Raw genomic sequence first — 19,756 nt, 5'->3', positions numbered from 1 at the left:
CCAGTATTCTGCATCAGTCTTCACTGAGGAAGACATCAGCAGTATACCGGACACTCAAGGGTGGCACGAAAGAGAAGTGTGCACAGTCACAATTACGACAGAGAAAGTACTCAGGAAGCTGAATAGTCTAAAGGTAGATAAATCTCCTGGACCAGATGGAATGCACCCTCATGTTCTGAAGGAAGTAGCTGTGGAGATTGCGGAGGCATTAGCAATGATCTTTCAAAAGTCAATAGATTCTGGCATGGTTCTGGAGGACTGGAAGATTGCAAATGTCGCTCCGCTATTTAAGAAGGGGGTAAGGAAGCAAAAAGGAAATTATAGACCTGTTAGCTTGCCATTGGTGGTTGGGAAGTTGTTGGAGTCGATTGTCAAGGATGAGGTTACAGAGTACCTGGAAGCATATGACAAGATAGGCAGAACTCAGCATGGTTTCCTTAAAGGAAAATCCTGCCTGACAAACCTATTGCAATTTTTTGAGGAAATTACAAGTAGGCTAGAAAAGGGAGATACAGTGGATGTTGTGTATTTGGATTTTCAGAAGGCCTTTGACAAGGTGCCGCACATGAGGCTGCTAAACAAGATAAGAGCCCATGGAATTACGGGGAAGTTACATACGTGGATTGAGCGTTGGCTGATTGGCAGGAAACAGAGAGTGGGAATAAAGGGATCCCATTCTGGTTGGCTTCCGGTCACCAATGGTGTTCCACAGGGGTCCGTGTTGGGCCACTTCTTTTTACGTTGTACATCAACGATTTGGATTATGGAATAGATGGCTTTGTGACTAAGTTTGTTGATGATACAAAGATAGGTGAAGGGGCTAGTAGTGCTGAGGAAATGGACAGTCTGCAAAGAGACTTGGATAGATTGGGAGAATGAAATACAATGTTAGAAAGTGTATGGTTATGCACTTTGGTAGAAGAAATAAACTGGCAGACTATTATTTAAATGGGAAGAGAATTCAAAGTTCTGAGATGCGACCGGACTTGGGAGTCCTCGTGCAGGATACCCTTAAGGTTAACCTCCAGGTTGGGTCGGTGGTGAAGAAGGCGAATGCAATGTTGGCATTCATTTCTAGAGGAATAGAGTATAGGAGTGATGTTGAGGCTCTATAAGGCACTGGCAAGACCTCACTTGGAGTACTCTGTGCAGTTTTGGGCTCCCTATTTAAGAAATGATGTGCTGATGATGTTGGAGAGGGTACAGAGAAGATTCACTAGAATGATTCCGGGAATGAGAGGGTTAACATATGAGGACACTTGACCGCTCTTGGACTGTACTCCTTGGAGTTCAGAAGAATGAGGGGGGACCTCATAGAAACATTTTGAATGTTGAAAGGCATGGACAGAGTGGATGTGGCAAAGTTGTGTCCCATGGTGGGGGAGTCTAGTACGAGAGGGCATGACTTAAGGATTGAAGGGAGCCCATTCAGAACAGAGATGCGAAGAAATTTTTTTAGCCAGAGGGTGGTGAATATGTGGAATTTGTTGCCACGGGTGGCAGTGGAGGTCAAGTCATTGGGTATATTTAAGGCAGAGATTGATAGGTATCTGAGTAGCCAGGGCATCAAAGGTTGTGGTGAGAAGGCGGCGGAGTGGGACTAAATGGGAGAATGGATCAGCTCATGATAGAATGGCGGAGCAGACTCAATGGGCCGAATGGACGACTTCTGCTCCTTTGTCTTATGATTTAGCTCCCAGTTTCCAGCAAGCTTTGGTTTTGTGCATTTCTCAGACTGAACTGGTCAACTGTTTTACTTCAACATCCTTTCACAAGAAGAAATTGAAGGAAGAACTGCAAGGGATTCAGGATGGGAAATAGACAATTTCACATTGACATTAAGGCATAAATTGGAAACTAACAGGTTTATTGCCACTGCAAGCTTGGTAATTTGGCCAACTTCAGACATCAGCCATGTTTCATTATCTATAACACATGCTTAAAGCCACACTGGTGTATTTCATTTTCAATTTGTTTCTGTTTTGGGCAATTTGTTTTTTAGTAACTTGCTTGAAATTTCTATTCTGCTTTAATAGCTCGCTCGATAATATATATATCCAAGACGACATTTTTTTAAAGTCCTCACTCACATCTTTATGATATTGACATTTTTCCCTTAAGCAAATGGAAAATATAACAGTTACATATCTTTAAACTAGAGTGGAGATTATAGCTTTGTCACTATTTTGCTTTTTATGTAAGATAAGACCATAAGATATCAGAGCAGTTCAATCTCATAGGACTAGATGTTTCAATCCCTTTGATAAGCAGATCCTAACTCGGGTCATAGCATACAGATCTTTAGGTGGGGCTTGGTGGGTGGCAGGTGTTTCCCAGGGGTCATCAGGTGGGCACCTCTCTTAGATGTTTCTTTAGTTTACGTCCATTACATCTCCAGAAGGCTCTCGACTTGCGTGCGACTCGGACTCCCATGCATCTCCATTCAAATCTGGCTACCCATGGGTCATTTTAGGGCCCAGCTGCCGTCACTCCTCTTCATCCATAACCAGTGGCTGCTTCGCATGGCTGCCCCTGAGAGTTCTTTTACAGCTTGCCACTGGCCCTGGCCTTGGACTCCCAATCCCTTCAGAAATGTGACCATGGAAATAGCCACAAACCGTCTGCAGCCAACTTCTACACCGATGGCAGATGGAAAATCTGCACCTTCCATCATGCTGCTTGACATCCGTGGCCAGCTCAGCCTATCTTACATGTTTCCACTCATACGCCTCGCAGACTGCATCCTCCCAGGGCACCATGAGCTCTGAGATTACTACAGCCTTCAGACTGCTGGACCGCAAGACCAAATCTGGTCTGAGGATGGTAGTGGTCATCTCCGGGGTCAAAAGCCATGTTCCAGTCACGAGCAGGCAACCGTGTCACTGAGGGTGGCACTGTCTGTCATTGCCGGGCAACGGGGATGGTGGTTCTTCCAGTCATGTGAGGCTTAGAGTTGTTATTCAGCCTTTGCTTTTCCACAATGGATGCCAAACATCTGAAGACCTGGTTGTGCCTCCATGTGTATCTTCCTTGAGTGAGGCTTACTTTGTAAGATAAGAGGATGTGCTTGAGGTTTGCTGTTCTTCCACAGAGTGGACAAGCTGGGTCTTCACCGAGCCACTGGTTCAGATTTTTGGGTGTTGGGAGAACATCATAAACAGCTCTTATAAAGAAGCTAATCTTTCTTCCTTCCTTTTCCCACAAGTCTTTCGAGCTGAATTTTTTCTCAATGTTTTCCCACCTGTCCCTCTTTTGCCTAAGACACTGCTCTTGCATACCTCATCTGCTCTTCCTGTCGATGAACTTCCTCCACCACCATAGCTCGCCTTTACTTTTGTGTTGTCGCCTTTTGCCAAATGGGCCCATTTAAGCCTGTGCCGAGGCCCCTCTTCCAGATTGCACCTGGCCCACCATATCTTCAAACCTGAGTGCTGCTTTTGCCTGTTTTACTGACTCTGCTGGACATCACCCTCTCCCTGTTAACGCCCTGGGTGCAGTTTCCTGGATAACACTGTCATGAGATTCCAAGAGAGTCATTTTCCCATCAAGTCTGCTCTCCCATTTCATCATGACTGATCCAATTTTCCTCTCAGCTCTAATCTCCTGCCTTCTCCCCGTATCCCCTCATGCCCTGACCAATCAAGAATCTATCAACCAACATGTAACATTCTATAGCCGATTTTCCCTCTCCTTTGTTGACTGTTTCAGTAAAATGTTCCACGAGTGCAAGGAACACCTCGCTATTTATTAAAGTAAGTATGCAGAGCATATCAGGAAGGGATTCGGATTATATAAACTATCATAATTGATTCTGATTCTGTCTTCAACAATAGCCATGCATTATTTCCCAGCAAGAGTCACAGGGTCTTTACAAAGACCACAACATAGAAACATAGAAAATAGGTGCAGGAGTAGGCCATTCGGCCCTTCGAGCCTGCACCGCCATTTATTATGATCATGGCTGATCATCCAACTCAGAACCCAGCCTTCCCTCCATACCCCCTGACCCCTGTAGCCACAAGGGCCATATCTAACTTCCTTTTAAACATAGCTAATGAACTGGCCTCAACAGTTTGCTGTGGCAGAGAATTCCACAGATTCACCACTCTCTGTGTGAGGAAGTTTTTCCTAACCTCGGTCCTAAAAGGCTTCCCCTCTATCCTCAAACTGTGACCCCTCGTTCTAGACCTCCCCAACATCGGGAACAATCTTCCCGCATCTAGCCTGTCCAATCCCTTTAGGATCTTATACGTTTCAATCAGATCCCCCCTCAATCTTCTAAATTCCAACGAGTACAAGCCCAGTTCATCCAGTCTTTCTTCATATGAAAGACCTGCCATCCCAGGAATCAATCTGGTGAACCTTCTTTGTACTCCCTCTATGGCAAAGATGTCTTTCCTCAGATTAGGGGACCAAAACTGCACACAATACTCCAGGTGTGGTCTCACCAAGGCCTTGTACAACTGCAGTAGTACCTCCCTGCTCCTGTACTCGAATCCTCTCGCTATAAATGCCAGCATACCGTTCGCCTTTTTCACCGCCTGCTGTACCTGCATGCCCACTTTCAATGACTGGTGTATAATGACACCCAGGTCTCGTTGCACCTCCCCTTTTCCTAATCGGCCACCATTCAGATAATAATCTGTTTTCCTATTTTTGCCACCAAAGTGGATAACTTCACATTTATCCACATTAAATTGCATCTGCCATGAGTTTGCCCACTCACCCAACCTATCCAAGTCACCCTGCATCCTCTTAGCATCCTCCTCACTGCTAACACTGCCACCCAGCTTTGTGTCATCCGCAAACTTGGAGATGCTGCATTTAATTCCCTCATCCAAGTCATTAATATATATTGTAAACAACTGGGGTCCCAGCACTGAGCCTTGCGGTACCCCACTAGTCACCGCCTGCCATTCTGAAAAGGTCCCGTTTATTCCCACTCTTTGCTTCCTGTCTGCTAACCAATTCTCCACCCACACCAATACCTTACCCCCAATACCGTGTGCTTTAAGTTTGCACACTAATCTCCTATGTGGGACCTTGTCAAAAGCCTTTTGAAAATCCAAATATACCACATCCACTGGTTCTCCCCTATCCACTCTACTAGTTACATCCTCAAAAAATTCTATGAGATTCGTCAGACATGATTTTCCTTTCACAAATCCATGCTGACTTTGTCCGATCATTTCACCGCTTTCCAAATGTGCTGTTATCACATCCTTGATAACTGACTCCAGCAGTTTCCCCACCACCGACGTTAGGCTAACCGGCCTATAATTCCCCGGTTTCTCTCTCCCTCCTTTTTTAAAAAGTGGGGTTACATTAGCCACCCTCCAATCCTCAGGAACTAGTCCAGAATCTAACGAGTTTTGAAAAATTATCACTAATGCATCCACTATTTCTTGGGCCACTTCCTTAAGCACTCTGGGATGCAGACCATCTGGCCCTGGGGATTTATCTGCCTTCAATCCCTTCAATTTACCTAACACCACTTCCCTACTAACATGTATTTCGCTCAGTTCCTCCATCTCACTGGACCCTCTGTCCCTTACTATTTCTGGAAGATTATTTATGTCCTCCTTAGTGAAGACAGAACCAAAGTAATTATTCAATTGGTCTGCCATGTCCTTGCTCCCCATAATCAATTCACCTGTTTCTGTTTGCAGGGGACCTACATTTGTCTTTATCAGTCTTTTCCTTTTTACATATCTATAAAAGCTTTTACAGTCCGTTTTTATGTTCTCTGCCAGTTTTCTCTCATAATCTTTTTTCCCCTTCCTAATTAAGCCCTTTGTCCTCCTCTGCTGAACTCTGAATTTCTCCTATAACATAAGAACATCTGCCAATATTTTTTGCTTTCCTAGATCTATCCTCCTACTCAGGAAATGCTAAAGCTAATAGTCAAAAGAATGATCAGTATGATTAATTAAGAAATTCTGAACCAATGCACAGTAGATATCAAATCTGGGACTTCCTTAGTTAGTGTAGCTTGATCTATATTACGCAGTCCAATTATCAATTAAACCACCTGGACAAATGAGAAAATCATGCAAATTAAAAACTAAATATTTTATTCATCTTCTCAGTTCTGAAATAATCATAATCCCTTATGTTATAGGGGGTTATTCAGCCCATCAAGTCTGTGTTGGCTTTTATATCCTATTCCCTGGCATTTTCCTGCAACCTATTTCCCCCCACACGTACATTAACCCACCCAATTCTCCTTGCACCATTTACACTAGGGGTGATGTACAGCAGTCAATTAACCTAACAACATAATTTTAGAGGTGGAAGAAAACTGGAACTCCCAGAGGAAATCTACATAGTGCTAAATCATATAGTTCATAGTTTTAAGGTAAAAAAAAATGCCACAGCAATCACATTTTCTTTAGTAATTCTCACTGTTGCTATTACTATAAATTAGTTAGGTATAACTTGCCTTTAACAACTGAAAAATCAAATGATTGCAGCCTCTGGAAATCTGTAACATGGACTACTTTGACCGCAAACAATATCATCATTTCTCCTTTAACAGATGCTGCCTGACCTGCTGAATGCTTCCAGATTTATAAAATTATTTTTATTTTCTTTTAATAATTCCTTGCTGGCTTTCTTTAATTGATCTATAAATGTCCATGTTAATGTTAATTCTGTCTCTAATTATTGTTTCTAGAACATTCTCCAACACTGAGCTCTCAACAAATTTATTAGCCAAGGCCAAGACTGCCGAAGTTTACAGGCAGGATTTTGGTAATCCAGAAATACTTCCTGACACACTGCTTGGTGAATAGATTGAAAAAAAGACAAGAGCAAGATTTTAATCTTCTGTGGCACAGTTAAAATACACTACCATGTGTGAACTGAATCACTGAGAATATTTTTCAGATCTGCAGATGACAAGACATTTAGAGACAAAATGGACTGTGAGGAGAATGTCACAAACTTCAGGGATACTGGAATAGGCAGATAGGTAGCTGATGAAATTTAATGCCAAGAAATGTGAACTACTATATTTGATAGGAACATTGAGAAGAAACGATGTAAATTAGTAAGCACGCTTCTAAAAGTAAGAGAAGAACAGAGGCTTCTAAGGTTTTATACGAACAGTTCACTGGAAGGATAAAATTATTTGAGATCCTGGTCTTTAAAATAGAGGCATAAAGTACATGAGCAAAGCAGCCATGATGGATGTTTATAAAACAAATATTTTGTGTTAACAATTGGATGACAAAGATTATGAAAAAATGCTAAACTTTGGAGATCTTCATTCCAGGGTTAAAGATAGACTGAATCAGCTAGATTTAACTCCTAGGAACAGAGATTGTGAGAAATCTGACAGAGGCATATAAAATCATGGCAATAGACTGAGAAAAAACTGTTCTTGTTGGTGGAGGATCAAGAAGTAGAGGACATAGAATGAATGTGATCGGGAAAAGAATCGAACACAGCATGAGGAATTTTGTTGTAAATGCAGTGATGGGTTAGGGTCTGGAAAGCACTGCTGGGGTAATAAGGAAGGCAAAATTAAATGTAGCAATCAAAAAGATGCTGATAAGAGGAATTCGCAGGGCTACAGGTAGGTGATCGGAGAGTAGGTTTAAATGGCTCACTCTTGCATAGAGGTGAACAGCAGCCCTAAAGAACAGAAATTTGCATTTATACAGATTTTTGTTAGCCACTAGAGGGAATACTTTATTATTGGCACCTAGATAGTGCAAATATATTTTCTCATGTGTATCCTTTTATGACTTTTATAAATGCTGCATCATTTCCCTTCACTCTCTGTGCCGTGTTAAAATTTATACTTTTCAATGTATCCGTGACCGCTTAGCAGCACAAAGACTGCAATGTACAGTTTGATTCTAGAACCATGTGATATGCTGCTGCCTATTCTGCACTCAGATACCACAGGTAGATTTACAATGGTTTAATTTCAACAAGCAAGGTCTCTCGATAATAAGCATACAACATCTGAATTATTAAAGTCTTCCCAGCACGTTGACTCTTGTGTTTTAATCATAATAGCTTCCACAAAACTAAAAAAAATTCTGTGAAACCTGTGGTTCTAGGCTTCATGAAGGAGTCACCAGGTGCATGAATTATACAGCTGATAAAAGATTTACCTGAAAAGCATACACTTCGGTTACACTATTGCTTCCAAACTTAACTTTAATTCTTTTTTCTGAACATATCATGTTACAGTGATGTGAAAAATGCGTATTTAACTGACATGAGATAAATATCTCAGCCATAAGAACATACCAAAGGAAAAAGAGGAATATTAGGATATGATTGGGGCCTATCAAAATCAGCTCATTTTTGTTTTTAAGAACTATTACAGAAAGCAAATGATGGAAAAGAGCTATGCATTAAATTTTCCATCAGAATAGCATTTAGTAAAAGGCCACGGGCTAAAGTTACAATAAAATCTCTCCATTAATGAGTCTAATTACTACTGTACCAGTCCATGCAACAGGGTTTATCATAGTAACATTGCTGGCAAAAGAATGAAATGATTGGAAATAATTTAAAAATATTTCCCTACCCTGGCAAATTGGCATGTTTCATTACTGATCTATAGAGAAAACATGACTTTATGTTAATATAAAACATACCAACTTGCATCAACTTGAGTCTTAAAGTAATTCTTATCCTTGCCCTTCAACATATTGAGGGCAAGCTTGGGTCACAAACATGTAAGTCAGCATTATATTATCAAATGGTATTGACTTATCTATCCATAATTATTTTGTCAGGGGATAATGAATATTGGAAATCTGGCTTAAAATGGTGAGGACAAAGCAATTAATAAAAAATAAGTTGTCAAACTTGTGAAGTAGCAACATGAGATGAAATACTTGCTAAAAAGTAAAGCAGTATGTAACAGATAGAGCACCCCCCACTGTCCCAACATGCAAGTAGTAAAGGTGAGGTTGGGGGTATTCCCAGCCACGTTCAACCAGAGATCCTGAGTAGATGAACTAACTTGCTATTCTCCTCAGATTTCCTCCATCAGTAAAAGCAGTCTTCAACCAGTTCAATTAATTCCACACAATACCAAGAAACAATTGCCTGCACTGGATACAACAAAAGCTATGGGAGCAGACAACATCCCAGTTGCACTGCATAAAAGGGATGAAGGTGATTCAGGTAATTACTGTTTAATCAATCTATTCTTAATCATTAGCAAGGTGATGGAAAGCTTCATCAGCAGTGTGATCAAATGTATGTACTCACCAATGACCGGCTCTATATTGCTTAGTACAGATTTTGCCATGACCTTATGGCCTTGATCCAAATATGGAGGTCTATGCAAGACCGCAGGGATAGAGTGGAGAATAGAACTAATTGGTAGTTGCCTGAGAGCCAGAATAGACTTGATAGTTCAAACAGCCGCCTTATTTTCTGTAATAACCCTACATTCATTTCCTATCTTTTTATTTTAAAAAATGTTCTGACCATCAAAAAGAATCCAGCATCATAAATGTCGAGAGGAAGAAGAGAGTTCTTTTCTTTAGAAATGCAGGACTGATACAGGTCTTAAAAAATATGAAAGTGCTCAAAATGGTAGATACAGAGATATTTACACTTATGCGGCAATTAAAATCAGGAGATAGGACATAGAAAACCTACAGCACAATACTGGCCCTTTGGCCCACAATGCTGTGTCAAACGTGTACTTACTTTAGAAATCACCTAGGGTTACCCACAGCCCTCTATTTTTCTAAGCTCCATATATCTATCCAGGAGTCTCTTAAAAGACCCTATCATATTTGCCTCCAGCATTGTCGCTGGCAGCCCATTCCATGCACTCACCACTCTCTGCATAAAGAAAACTTACCCCTGACATCTCCTCTGTACCTGCTTCCAAGCACCTTAAAACTGTGCCCTCTCATGTTAGCCATTTCAGCCCTGGGAAAAAGCCTCTGACTATCCACACGATCAATGCCTCTCATCATCTTATACACATCAAATATATCAGGTATTCATATCAGATAGCTACTAATAAGTTTAATAACCAATTCAGGAAATACATTTTCATTTAAAGAATGGTGAGAAAGCGAAGCTTGTCATCACATAGAACAGTTGAGGTGAATGAGAAGCCAGGTATGTTTATGAGGGAGAAAGGAATAGAAGGACATGTTCCTACGTGGAGAGGAAGTAAAACAACAGGAAACTACTAAAAGCATAAATACCAAGACAGGCATTTTGTTAAAGGCCTGATTCTTTGCTGTGAGATTCCATGTAATTCTTTGTAAAAGTATCTTAAACTTTGTTCAACTTACCCCTATCCATCAGCAGGTTGAAGAGAGAGGCATTGGAGAAAAAGAAAAGGTAAGCAAACATTTGTGTTGCAATTTCTGGGTGAATCTCATACTGATGGAGGAGGTCTAGTGTCATCTTGTATATCTGCACGATGCCGTGCACTGGTTCTGGGATGGGAGAAGAATTTGTCCAGGAGTGTCCCCTCTCAGTCTGAAAGGGATTGCAATCCAAGAAGATAGGAAGTGTAACATACAGCGACTGCAAGGAAAACAAAACAGTGTCAGATTAATGCCCATGTACTCCACATTAAAGATTTTAAAATGCCCCACCATATCGCTTGGCATTCATGATAGCAGTGAACATGTACTGTTCCATGCTATCATAATAGCTTTTCTTTAATTTCCTGACATAAACATATTAAAGGTTGGCTAAAATAAATTAGACTGCTATGTTATCTGTAACACACCCAGTGCCTTGCCGCCTGAATCGCTACAAGGTACTGTACTTTGCTATATGGTGTTATATAAGGCACAACAAAGACTCTTCTTCCTCAGAAAGCTGTAACAGGCCAAACTCCCACAAAAGCTGTTGCTTAACTTCGACAGAAGCACAATTGAAACCATCCTGACCAACAGTGCCACAATATGGTATGTTAGCTGCACAGTCGAAGAAACTACATCCTGTCACTTGTGTCCTCATTAAGTCCTCCAAAGCAAAAGTGATGCACACCCGCATACAATCAATGCTTTCCTCTCACCCTTCCCAGTGTCCCAGTGGCTTATTATGTCCTGATGCTATGTCTAAATTGCATCTGCCTCTGAATTGTCAAATTAACAGCCAATGGAAGCAAATGTCAAATGTTGCAAAGTGATGGCGGCTTCTTCTTCTGATTCTAGAGTTGTCAGAGCTTATGTGAGAGGTGTTTCTTGGATCTTTGGAAAGAAAAAGGGAAAAAATAGTCAAGGGAGAGGTTTGAACTGTTTGACTGTTGTAAGGTCGAAGAGATTGTAAGTAAAGGGAGAAGTGTTATGAGTAGGAGGAATCTATATGAGTATCACCTTCACTGATTCGCTTTTAGCTTGTGATTGAAGCTTTTAGCTTCAATTCGTGATGACCAATGGATTATTACCCCTGTAAGTGATGTTTGTAAGATAGTGCTAGGGGCTATTTTGTGGGATATGTTGTTGCTTCCAATATTGAGGCAGAGAGGAAAATTGTAGAGGCAATGATGAAAAGGCAGAGCAGACTTGATGGGCCAAATGGCCTAATTCTGCTCCTATACCTTATGGTCTTGTATTATAGACAGTATGTCAGCCTCCTCTATCACTGCTCCTGGACATGTCCTGACCCACTGACAGGACAGACTCCCTCCCGCCACCCCAAAGGGTACAGGTAGGAGGGAGTAGATTGAGGTTTTCAACATCGATTCCAGACCCCTTAAAGTCTCATGCATCAGGTGAAGTGTGGGTAAATATCTCCTCTTGTTAACCACTACTGTTAAATTCAGTTGATAAACCAGAAGTCCAACATGCTGAACAACACATGGAAAACCTCAACGTATCAAGGGTGCAGAATACTCTCTAGAGACTACTATGTCTACCACCAAAAGTGGTTTCACAGTACCACTACTTGTCCAATCCTCAGACATAACCACCAGATTAGCAGGTAGTTAGCAAACCAATACAAGGGATTAAACCTACTTGATTTTTTTCTTATCAATCTAAGTGTGATAGAGATCTTTTCAAGATACCAGTTGTGGGAAATCCACAACCTCTGGTGACAAAATACCATCTGCTGTCAATGCAGAAAAACAGCAGCAACAGTGCCACCATCAACTTCTAATTTTACCATTCAATATATTGTCATATATATTAATGATCTGGATGATGGGGTGGTAAATTGGATTAGTAAGTATGCAGATGATACTAAGCGAAGTGGAGTTGTGGATAATGAAGTAGGTTTTCAAAGCCTGCAGAGAGATTTAGGTCAGTTAGAAGAGTGGGCTGAAATATGGCAGATGGAGTTTAATGCTGATAAATGTGAGGTGCTACATTTTGGTAGGACTAATCAAAATACGACATACAAACGTACATGGTAAATGGTAGGGCACTGAAGAATGCAGTAGCACAGAGGGATCTAGGAATAATGGTGCATAGTTCCCTGAAGGTGGAATCTCATGTGGATAGGGTGGTGAAGAAAGCTTTTGGCATGCTGGCCTTTATAAATCAGAGCATTGAGTATAGGAGTTGGGATGTAATGTTAAAATTGTACAAGGCATTGGTAAGGCCAAATTTGGAGTATTGTATACAGTTCTGGTCGCCGAATTATAGGAAAGATGTCAACAAAATTGAGAGAGTACAGAGAAGATTTACTAGAAAGTTACCTGGGTTTCATCTCCTAAGTTACAGAGGAAGGTTGAACAAGTTGGGTCTTTATTCTTCGAAGCATAGAAAGTTGAGGAGGGACTTGATAGAGGTATTTAAAATTATGAGAGGGATAGATAGAGTTGACGTGGATAGGCTTTTTCCATTGAGAGTGGGGGAGATTCAAACAAGAGGACATGAGTTGAGAGTTAAAGGGCAAAAGTTTAGGGGTAACATGAGGGGGAACTTCTTTACTCAGAGAGTGGCAGCTGTGTGGAACGAGCTTTCAGCAGAAGTGGTTGGGGCAGGTTCGATATTGTCATTTAAAGTTAAATTGGATAGCTATATGGACAGGAAAGGAATGGAGGGTTATGAGCTGAGTGCAGGTCGGTGGGACTAGGTGAGAGTAAGAGTTCGGCATGGACTAGAAGGGCTGAAATGGCCTGTTTCCGTGCTATAATTGTTATATGGTTATATATCTATGGGAGATAAAATAGGAAGTCAACTCTTGGCCTGGAGTTACAAGATGTACCTTCTCCTCAAGATCTGCCAGACCTCAGTGCTGTGTCCAAGATTTCAGGAGCCCATTTACTTTTTTTTTGGGATGTCTCTGAATCTATCATCATCCAGAACATTCTGCATCACCATAGAAGTGAGTGCAGAGTGCTCAACGTAAGCTGCTGGTTGATAATTATGTGCAATCGATGCTTGGTTGCTGACCTGCAGCTATGTGTTTTAACATCTCCCAGAAATTCAAATTATGGTAATCAGCAATTTAAACCAAATAAAGACATTTTCAACTGGCATGTCTAATTAGTGCAATCTGTTGCCAATCTGTCATTAATATAGCCCCCTTAATCTCATAAATCACAACTCCATTAAATATGTTAGAAGTTTCTACAGGCAATATTAAAAGGTAAGCTCTTAGTGAAGGCACTCAGCCCAAACAAAATAAAGGATGATGCCTGTGTTAGAGTAACTGGCAGAGAAACATCAGTGGAATGTGATGAACATTTGTCCACTGATATTGCCAACAGTAATTTCTAAATTATGGGCTCTATATTATTTCTTCCACAATTGTAAAATTTTTGTACATTGGAATACGAACATTTCAGAGTAGATAGAAACTTTACAGACAACATTTATCAGAATGATTTGCCATGTATTTCAGTAGCAGCTACTATATATATTAAATAGGTTCATAAAGAAAATTATTAGTCATGATTTAGCATTGTATATTGGTACAATTATCACCGTAATTCAGAAAAACTATTTTTTTTCCAGCTTACGTACTGAGCTCAATAGAAATGTTCCAACCATTAGCATCCAAGGGCAGAATAATCTAGCCGAGAGCAGATTAACTCTAAATATTAACACGGGCTGCACTATTTTAGAACCATGGTGAATCGACCTCCCTGAAATAAGGTATTTGCAATTCTGTATTGTATTTTGTTGCTGAAGTATCTTCTTGTGAATGCAAATAAGTCAAAGCATTGAGATTGTCAGATCAATTCTTCACTCCAATTCTGTAACTCTTCTATTGTGATCACTGTATGACTATTTATTTTGTTATTAGTTTTCTCTGTGGAAAGGACTACATTGGATAGCACTGGATAGTGAACACCAGGATTCCAGGCAGTGGTGGTATGAAGACAATTCAATACATTCATAACTCCCATTCTACCACACTCTCATTCCCCATTCTCTTCTAATTTGCAAGCTACAGATAATGTAAATGAACACCTGTTCATTGATCCCTCTCCTTCACCATAACTTTGTAATTGATACTTTTCTCATTGTAAGATAATGGCATCCATTAGGCCAGGTGGTGGCAGCTATGCAGGAAAAGAGAAGCCACCAGTTACAGGATCTGGCTCTTGGAGCCAACTGTCCAATTACTTATTGAAGATATTAAGTGAAAGGTGGGATCTGCATTTGATAAAATATTCAGCATAACCCAAGGCAGGGGCAAGTGTTAGCCTGGATGTCGACATCTCAGAGGATAAAGTTGCATGCAAACACAGCAGAGGACAACATTAGGTCAGCCAACAAAAGAAGCACCAGGTGCATTGGCGGACATATCTGATAGCATCCACAGATAGGGGAATCCAGCTCGAATGCTGGTTAAAATTTTGGATGCAGCCTGGAGTCCAAATTTTCCATCATTGAATTGGGGATCAGCAACAATTTAACACATGGGGATCAAACCATCATACAACATCTCAGCTTCAACTGTAGCACAAGCAAATGTCACCTAGCATTGTGCTGAAGCTCACGTCTGCCATGTATGTTCAGACTGCTCGCGGAATGTCAGCGTGCCAGTTAGAAGGTTGCCATCATAGTTCTGTTTTGTAATTCAAAGGACTCTGAGGCCTTTCAGCATTCGGTTCAAGTCCCAAGGCATCTCAGTACTCCAAGGCATGGAAGTAGGTTAGGAGAGCACAAATCCAATGCCTTTGCTCATATTAACACCACAATGATACCACTGCCATTCCAACAGTGCCTTTACTGTAATACAATCCAATTACTATTGTTTATGATGGCACAGAGATATGTGGGCAGGCAATGGCTTGTTAAAGAAAATCACTACAGAAGTACGGTACACAGGGGTGAACAATTGTTTTTTGTCTTGATTTAGTGCTTTAGAATGCTGACTTGGTATAAGTTTGCACTCTGCAATTGTGGTCAAGTGAATAGTAGGACCAGCAAAAGAGGAAAAGTTAAAGAGGGAAGCACAAAGGAACAGCAAATCAAGATTCCGTTTATTGGGAAAGATTAATGATGTAGCTAGTTTGATCAATATATAAACTTTTCTGTAATTTATGTAGAAATGGATTACTTAATCAGAGTTTGAGAGCATACGTGCTGAATTAAGACCAAAGAACTGATTGTGGACTTCAATATTGGTAGACGAGGGAACAAACACCAGCCCTCAAAGAGGGATCAGAAGTGGAGAGCGTGAGCAATTTCCTCTTCCTAGGAAGATCTATCCTGGGCCCAACATATCGATGTACACCCTATCTTCGTTATATGCGAGGGATACGTTCCTTGAAGTTGACGCATAATGTGAATAATTATTTAAATGGAGAGAACAGGGATGCATTCCAGAGGGCTTCATAAATATGTTTTATCTGTAATTTATTTACATTTTTATACCAATACAACACAAAAGCAGTACTACAAGACAACATTTATATTATATTTAATCAATTTAAGGTAATATTCAATGTAATAAATCATAGAAAGTTAACATCCTCTGGTGTACAGTAGTCACCAACAGTGGCAGGTGTGTTCGCTCCGGGAGATGAGTGGTTGTTGTGGTGTCGGGCAGCTTTACAAGGATAAGGTGGATGTTTGTGGTCGTCAGGATAATATCAAGCACAGCAAGGGGTGAAGGAAAACTCACAGAACTCTTAGAACTGCCGGCAGAAGGTGTTGCCGATTTGCATAAAATGATGAGGGTTGTTTGCTTGGCAGCATTTTGTTTTAAATTTGCTTGTTGGGAAGAAGGGTTGACGGCAGGGAACGACTGAAATGCTGACTCCGTTCTAAACTTGGGTCCATGCCCATCGTCATTTGTGCCAAGTGTTCCGACTTCCACCATTCCCTCACCGTCGGTAAACTCCCGGGATTTTCAAAATCATCTGTTGCTTGCAGCATCTGAGAGATAGTTTGCGGTAAAAAAAACGTACTCCTTGAATGTGGATCACACCGGTCGAGTGATTGAATCAGCGATGTTGTGTTAGGCGGCAGGAAACGCACTGCTGTGTTCAGATGAATGCTGTCCAAATGGTTTGGATGGGCTGGCGCATTGTCAAGTAACAAAAGAACTTTAAAGGCAAGATTTTGTTCCCGGCAGTAGCGTCCCAGAGCTGTGTTACCTTCAGCTGATGCCGCGCTGTTTATAATTTCCAACTATTTTTCAGGTGTTAAAGCGGTTCTCTGCCGCTCGGCTGACGGCCCAAGACATGACATCAGACGCTTAGGAGGCATAGTTAAATGTTTCAAGCGCAAAATCACTGCACCGTAGGTAAAACCAACAGAAGTTTAAGATCGCGCATCCACACCTTGCCAAAACCAATGCGAGAGTGACGGGAGAGAGATTGTGAGGCGCGCACCTGACTTGTATTGGCGGGAAAGGCAGTGCTTCTTGCATAACTGTGAATTTGGACACATATAACGAGACGTTGGTAGAAATAGCTTCCTCGCATAACTGTGAATCTGCATAGTCTGAAGACGCATATAACAAGGATAGGGTGTAGTTACAAAGAAGGGATGACAGCGGCTATATTTCATTAATGGTTTCAAGAGGTTTGATATGTCTCCAAAGATACTCGCACTGTGGTCTATTACACAGGATCCAAAGAAGCTGCAGAAAGTGGTGAACTCAGTCAGCTCCATTATGAGCACTAGGCTCCGTAGCATTCAGAACGAAAAACAGCTCTGACCAGCAGCTAATCCAGACATCGGAAGTTTTGAGAGCAAGGTACTTTAATCAGGTCCACTGCCCAAGTACAAAAGGCAGCAGCAGGTTGGTACAGTGGAAAAGAGCATTGACCAGTGACCAATCACCATTTGTGATTGATTAACAAGAGCAAATTAAAGGAAGGCAGGGTCAAACACACTGGCTATGGTCTGAGTGGACAAAGTTAGAGTGGTAACCTTGAGGCTTTAGATCTTCAAGTCAGAGAAAGGAAAAGAAAAGCTCAAGGTTAAGTTACTTTTATCTCTTTCCCTTTTTTAATATCTGTTCAGGTAGGATAGTAGGGATGCCAGGCAAGACAGTGGAATGCTCCTCTCTCTTGAAGGCAGGGAGACCTCCAGTGTCCCGACGATTACAACTGCGAGAAGTGCATCCAGCTGCAGCTTCTAACAATCCTCGTTAAGGAACTGGAGCTAGAACTGGATGAACTGGGATCATTTGGGAGACTGAAGGGGAGATAGAACATATAGCAAGGTAGTTACACACAAGGTGCAGTACACAGGAGATGGGGTGACAGGAAGGGGAAAGGGGTTAAGGAGCCAGTACAGAGTACCCCTGTGGCCATCTCCCTCAACAACACTTAAGATACTGTCAAGGGTGGGTGGGGGAGGGTGACCTAACAAAGAAAAGTCGGAGTGTTTGGGTCTCTGGCACTGAGTCTGCCTCTGTGACTCAGAAAGGGGTGGGGGAGAAAAGGCATGTTATGATGATAGGGATTCATTAGTTGGGGGAATGGATAGGAGGTTCTGTGGGTAAGAACGAGTTTACCGGATAATATGTTGCCTCTCGGGTGCTAGTGTCTGGAATATCAAGGATCGAGTCCTCAGCATTCTTAAGTAGGAGGGTGAACAGCTAGAAGATGTGGTTCATTTAGGTACCAATGACATGGACAGGATGAGTAACAAGATTCCGTAAAGGGTGTTCATGGAGATAGGTACTAAGTTAAAAGGCAGGACCTCCAGGGTTGTGATCTCAGGACTGCTACCCTTGCCACATGCTAGTGAGGTCAGAACTAGGAAGATTATACAGTTTAATATGTGGCTAAGGAGTTGGTGTAGGGGGGAGTCTATAAGAATTTTGTATCACTGAGCTCTCTTCTGGGGAAGGTGGAACCTGTGCAGGTGGGCTGGTTTGCACCTAAACAGGAGAGGGAAGTAATATCCTAGTGGGAAGGTTTGTTCATGCTCCACGGTGGGGTTTAAACTAGAGTTGCAGGGGGATGGAAACCAGAGTATCAGTTAGTGGGGAGGTTCTGGACGCAGATGTTGGTAAGACCCCAAATGAAACTAGGAATCAAAAGGTTGAGCATGGTTCAACTAGTGCCCTAAGCTGCCTATATTTCAATGCAAGAATTATCGTAGGAAAGGTGGATAATAGTGCTGAAGGTGAGGTAGCTGGTTTATGAACAGAGACAGTGTGTAGTGGGGAGGGGCTGTTGATATGGCAAAATTGCAATCAACATAAAAGGCAGACAAAATCAAAAAGGGTGAATACAGGACGGAAGGTGTTATATTTGAAATCATGCAGTATATGGAATGAAGTAAATGAACTTGCAGCATAGTTGCTGACTGGCAGGTGTGATGTTGTGGCAACACTGAATCATGGCTGAAAGAAGATTATAGCTGGGAATTAATGTCCAAGGATACACATCTTATCGAAAGGTTAGGCAGGAAGGCAGAGGGGCAGCATTGCTCTGTTGGTAAAAATTGAAATCAAATCATTAGAAAGAAGTGACATAGTATCAAGTGTTGAATCATTGTGGATAGAGCTAAGGAATTGCAAGGGTAAAAAGACCCTGGTGGGAATTGTATACAGACCCCCAAACAGTAGTAAGTATGTGGCCTACAAAATACAATGGGAGATAGAAAATGCATGCCAAAAGGGCAAAGTTACAATAGTCATGGCAGACTTCAATATGCAGGTAGACTGGGAAAATCAGGCTGGTGCAGAATTCCGGGAAGGGGAATTTCTAGAGTGCCTATGAGATGGCTTTTTAGAGCAGCTCGTGGTTGAGCCCACGAGGGAATTAGCTATTCTGGATTGGGTGTTGTGCAATGAATCAGAATTGATTTGAAAGCTTAAGGTAAAAGAACCCTGAAGGGCAAGTGATCATAATTCCAGTGTATCAGTACTACAGTGGAGTAAAGGGAATTACAGAGGCATGAGAGAGGAGTTGATCAGAGCTGATCGGAAAACAACATTGGCAAGGATGACGGCACAGCAGCAATGGCTGGAATTACTGGTAGCAATTCAGAAGGCACAGGATATATACATCCCAAAGAGGAAGAAGTATTCTAAAAGAAGGATGACACAACCGCGGCTAACAAGAGAAGTCAAAGTCAACATAAAAGCCAAAGAGAGGGCATATAATAGAGAAAAATTAGTGGAAGTTAAGGAATTGGGAAGCTTTTAAAACCCAACAGAAGGCAACTAAAGAAGTCATTAAGAAGATAAAGTTGGAATGCGAAAGCAAGCTAGCCAATAATATTAAAGAGTTTCTTCCGATACATAAAGTGTAAAGGAGAGGTGAGAGTGGATATCAGACCACTGAGAAATGAAGCTGGATCGGAAGCAATAGGGGACAATGAAATGGCAGACAAATTGAATAAGTATTTTGTGTCAGTCTTCACTGTGAAAGATA

At 41.5% G+C, this 19,756-nt stretch overlaps 1 protein-coding gene across 1 annotated transcript in view; it reads right to left on the bottom strand.

Moving 5' to 3' along the window:
- Positions 1-19,756, bottom strand: part of radil (Ras association and DIL domains) — a 96,418-nt gene that overhangs the window by 16,221 nt on the left and 60,441 nt on the right. The window contains exon 8 of the mRNA XM_063058950.1: positions 10,290-10,527. Coding sequence (XP_062915020.1) covers positions 10,290-10,527 — 238 coding nt within the window. The remainder of the gene's footprint in view (positions 1-10,289; positions 10,528-19,756) is intronic.

Source organism: Mobula hypostoma, chromosome 9 (genome assembly GCF_963921235.1).
Source record: "Mobula hypostoma chromosome 9, sMobHyp1.1, whole genome shotgun sequence".
NCBI lineage: Eukaryota > Metazoa > Chordata > Chondrichthyes > Myliobatiformes > Myliobatidae > Mobula > Mobula hypostoma.
The sequence above is the reverse complement of the archived record's forward strand: the minus strand, read 5'-3'. Positions and strand labels throughout refer to the sequence as shown.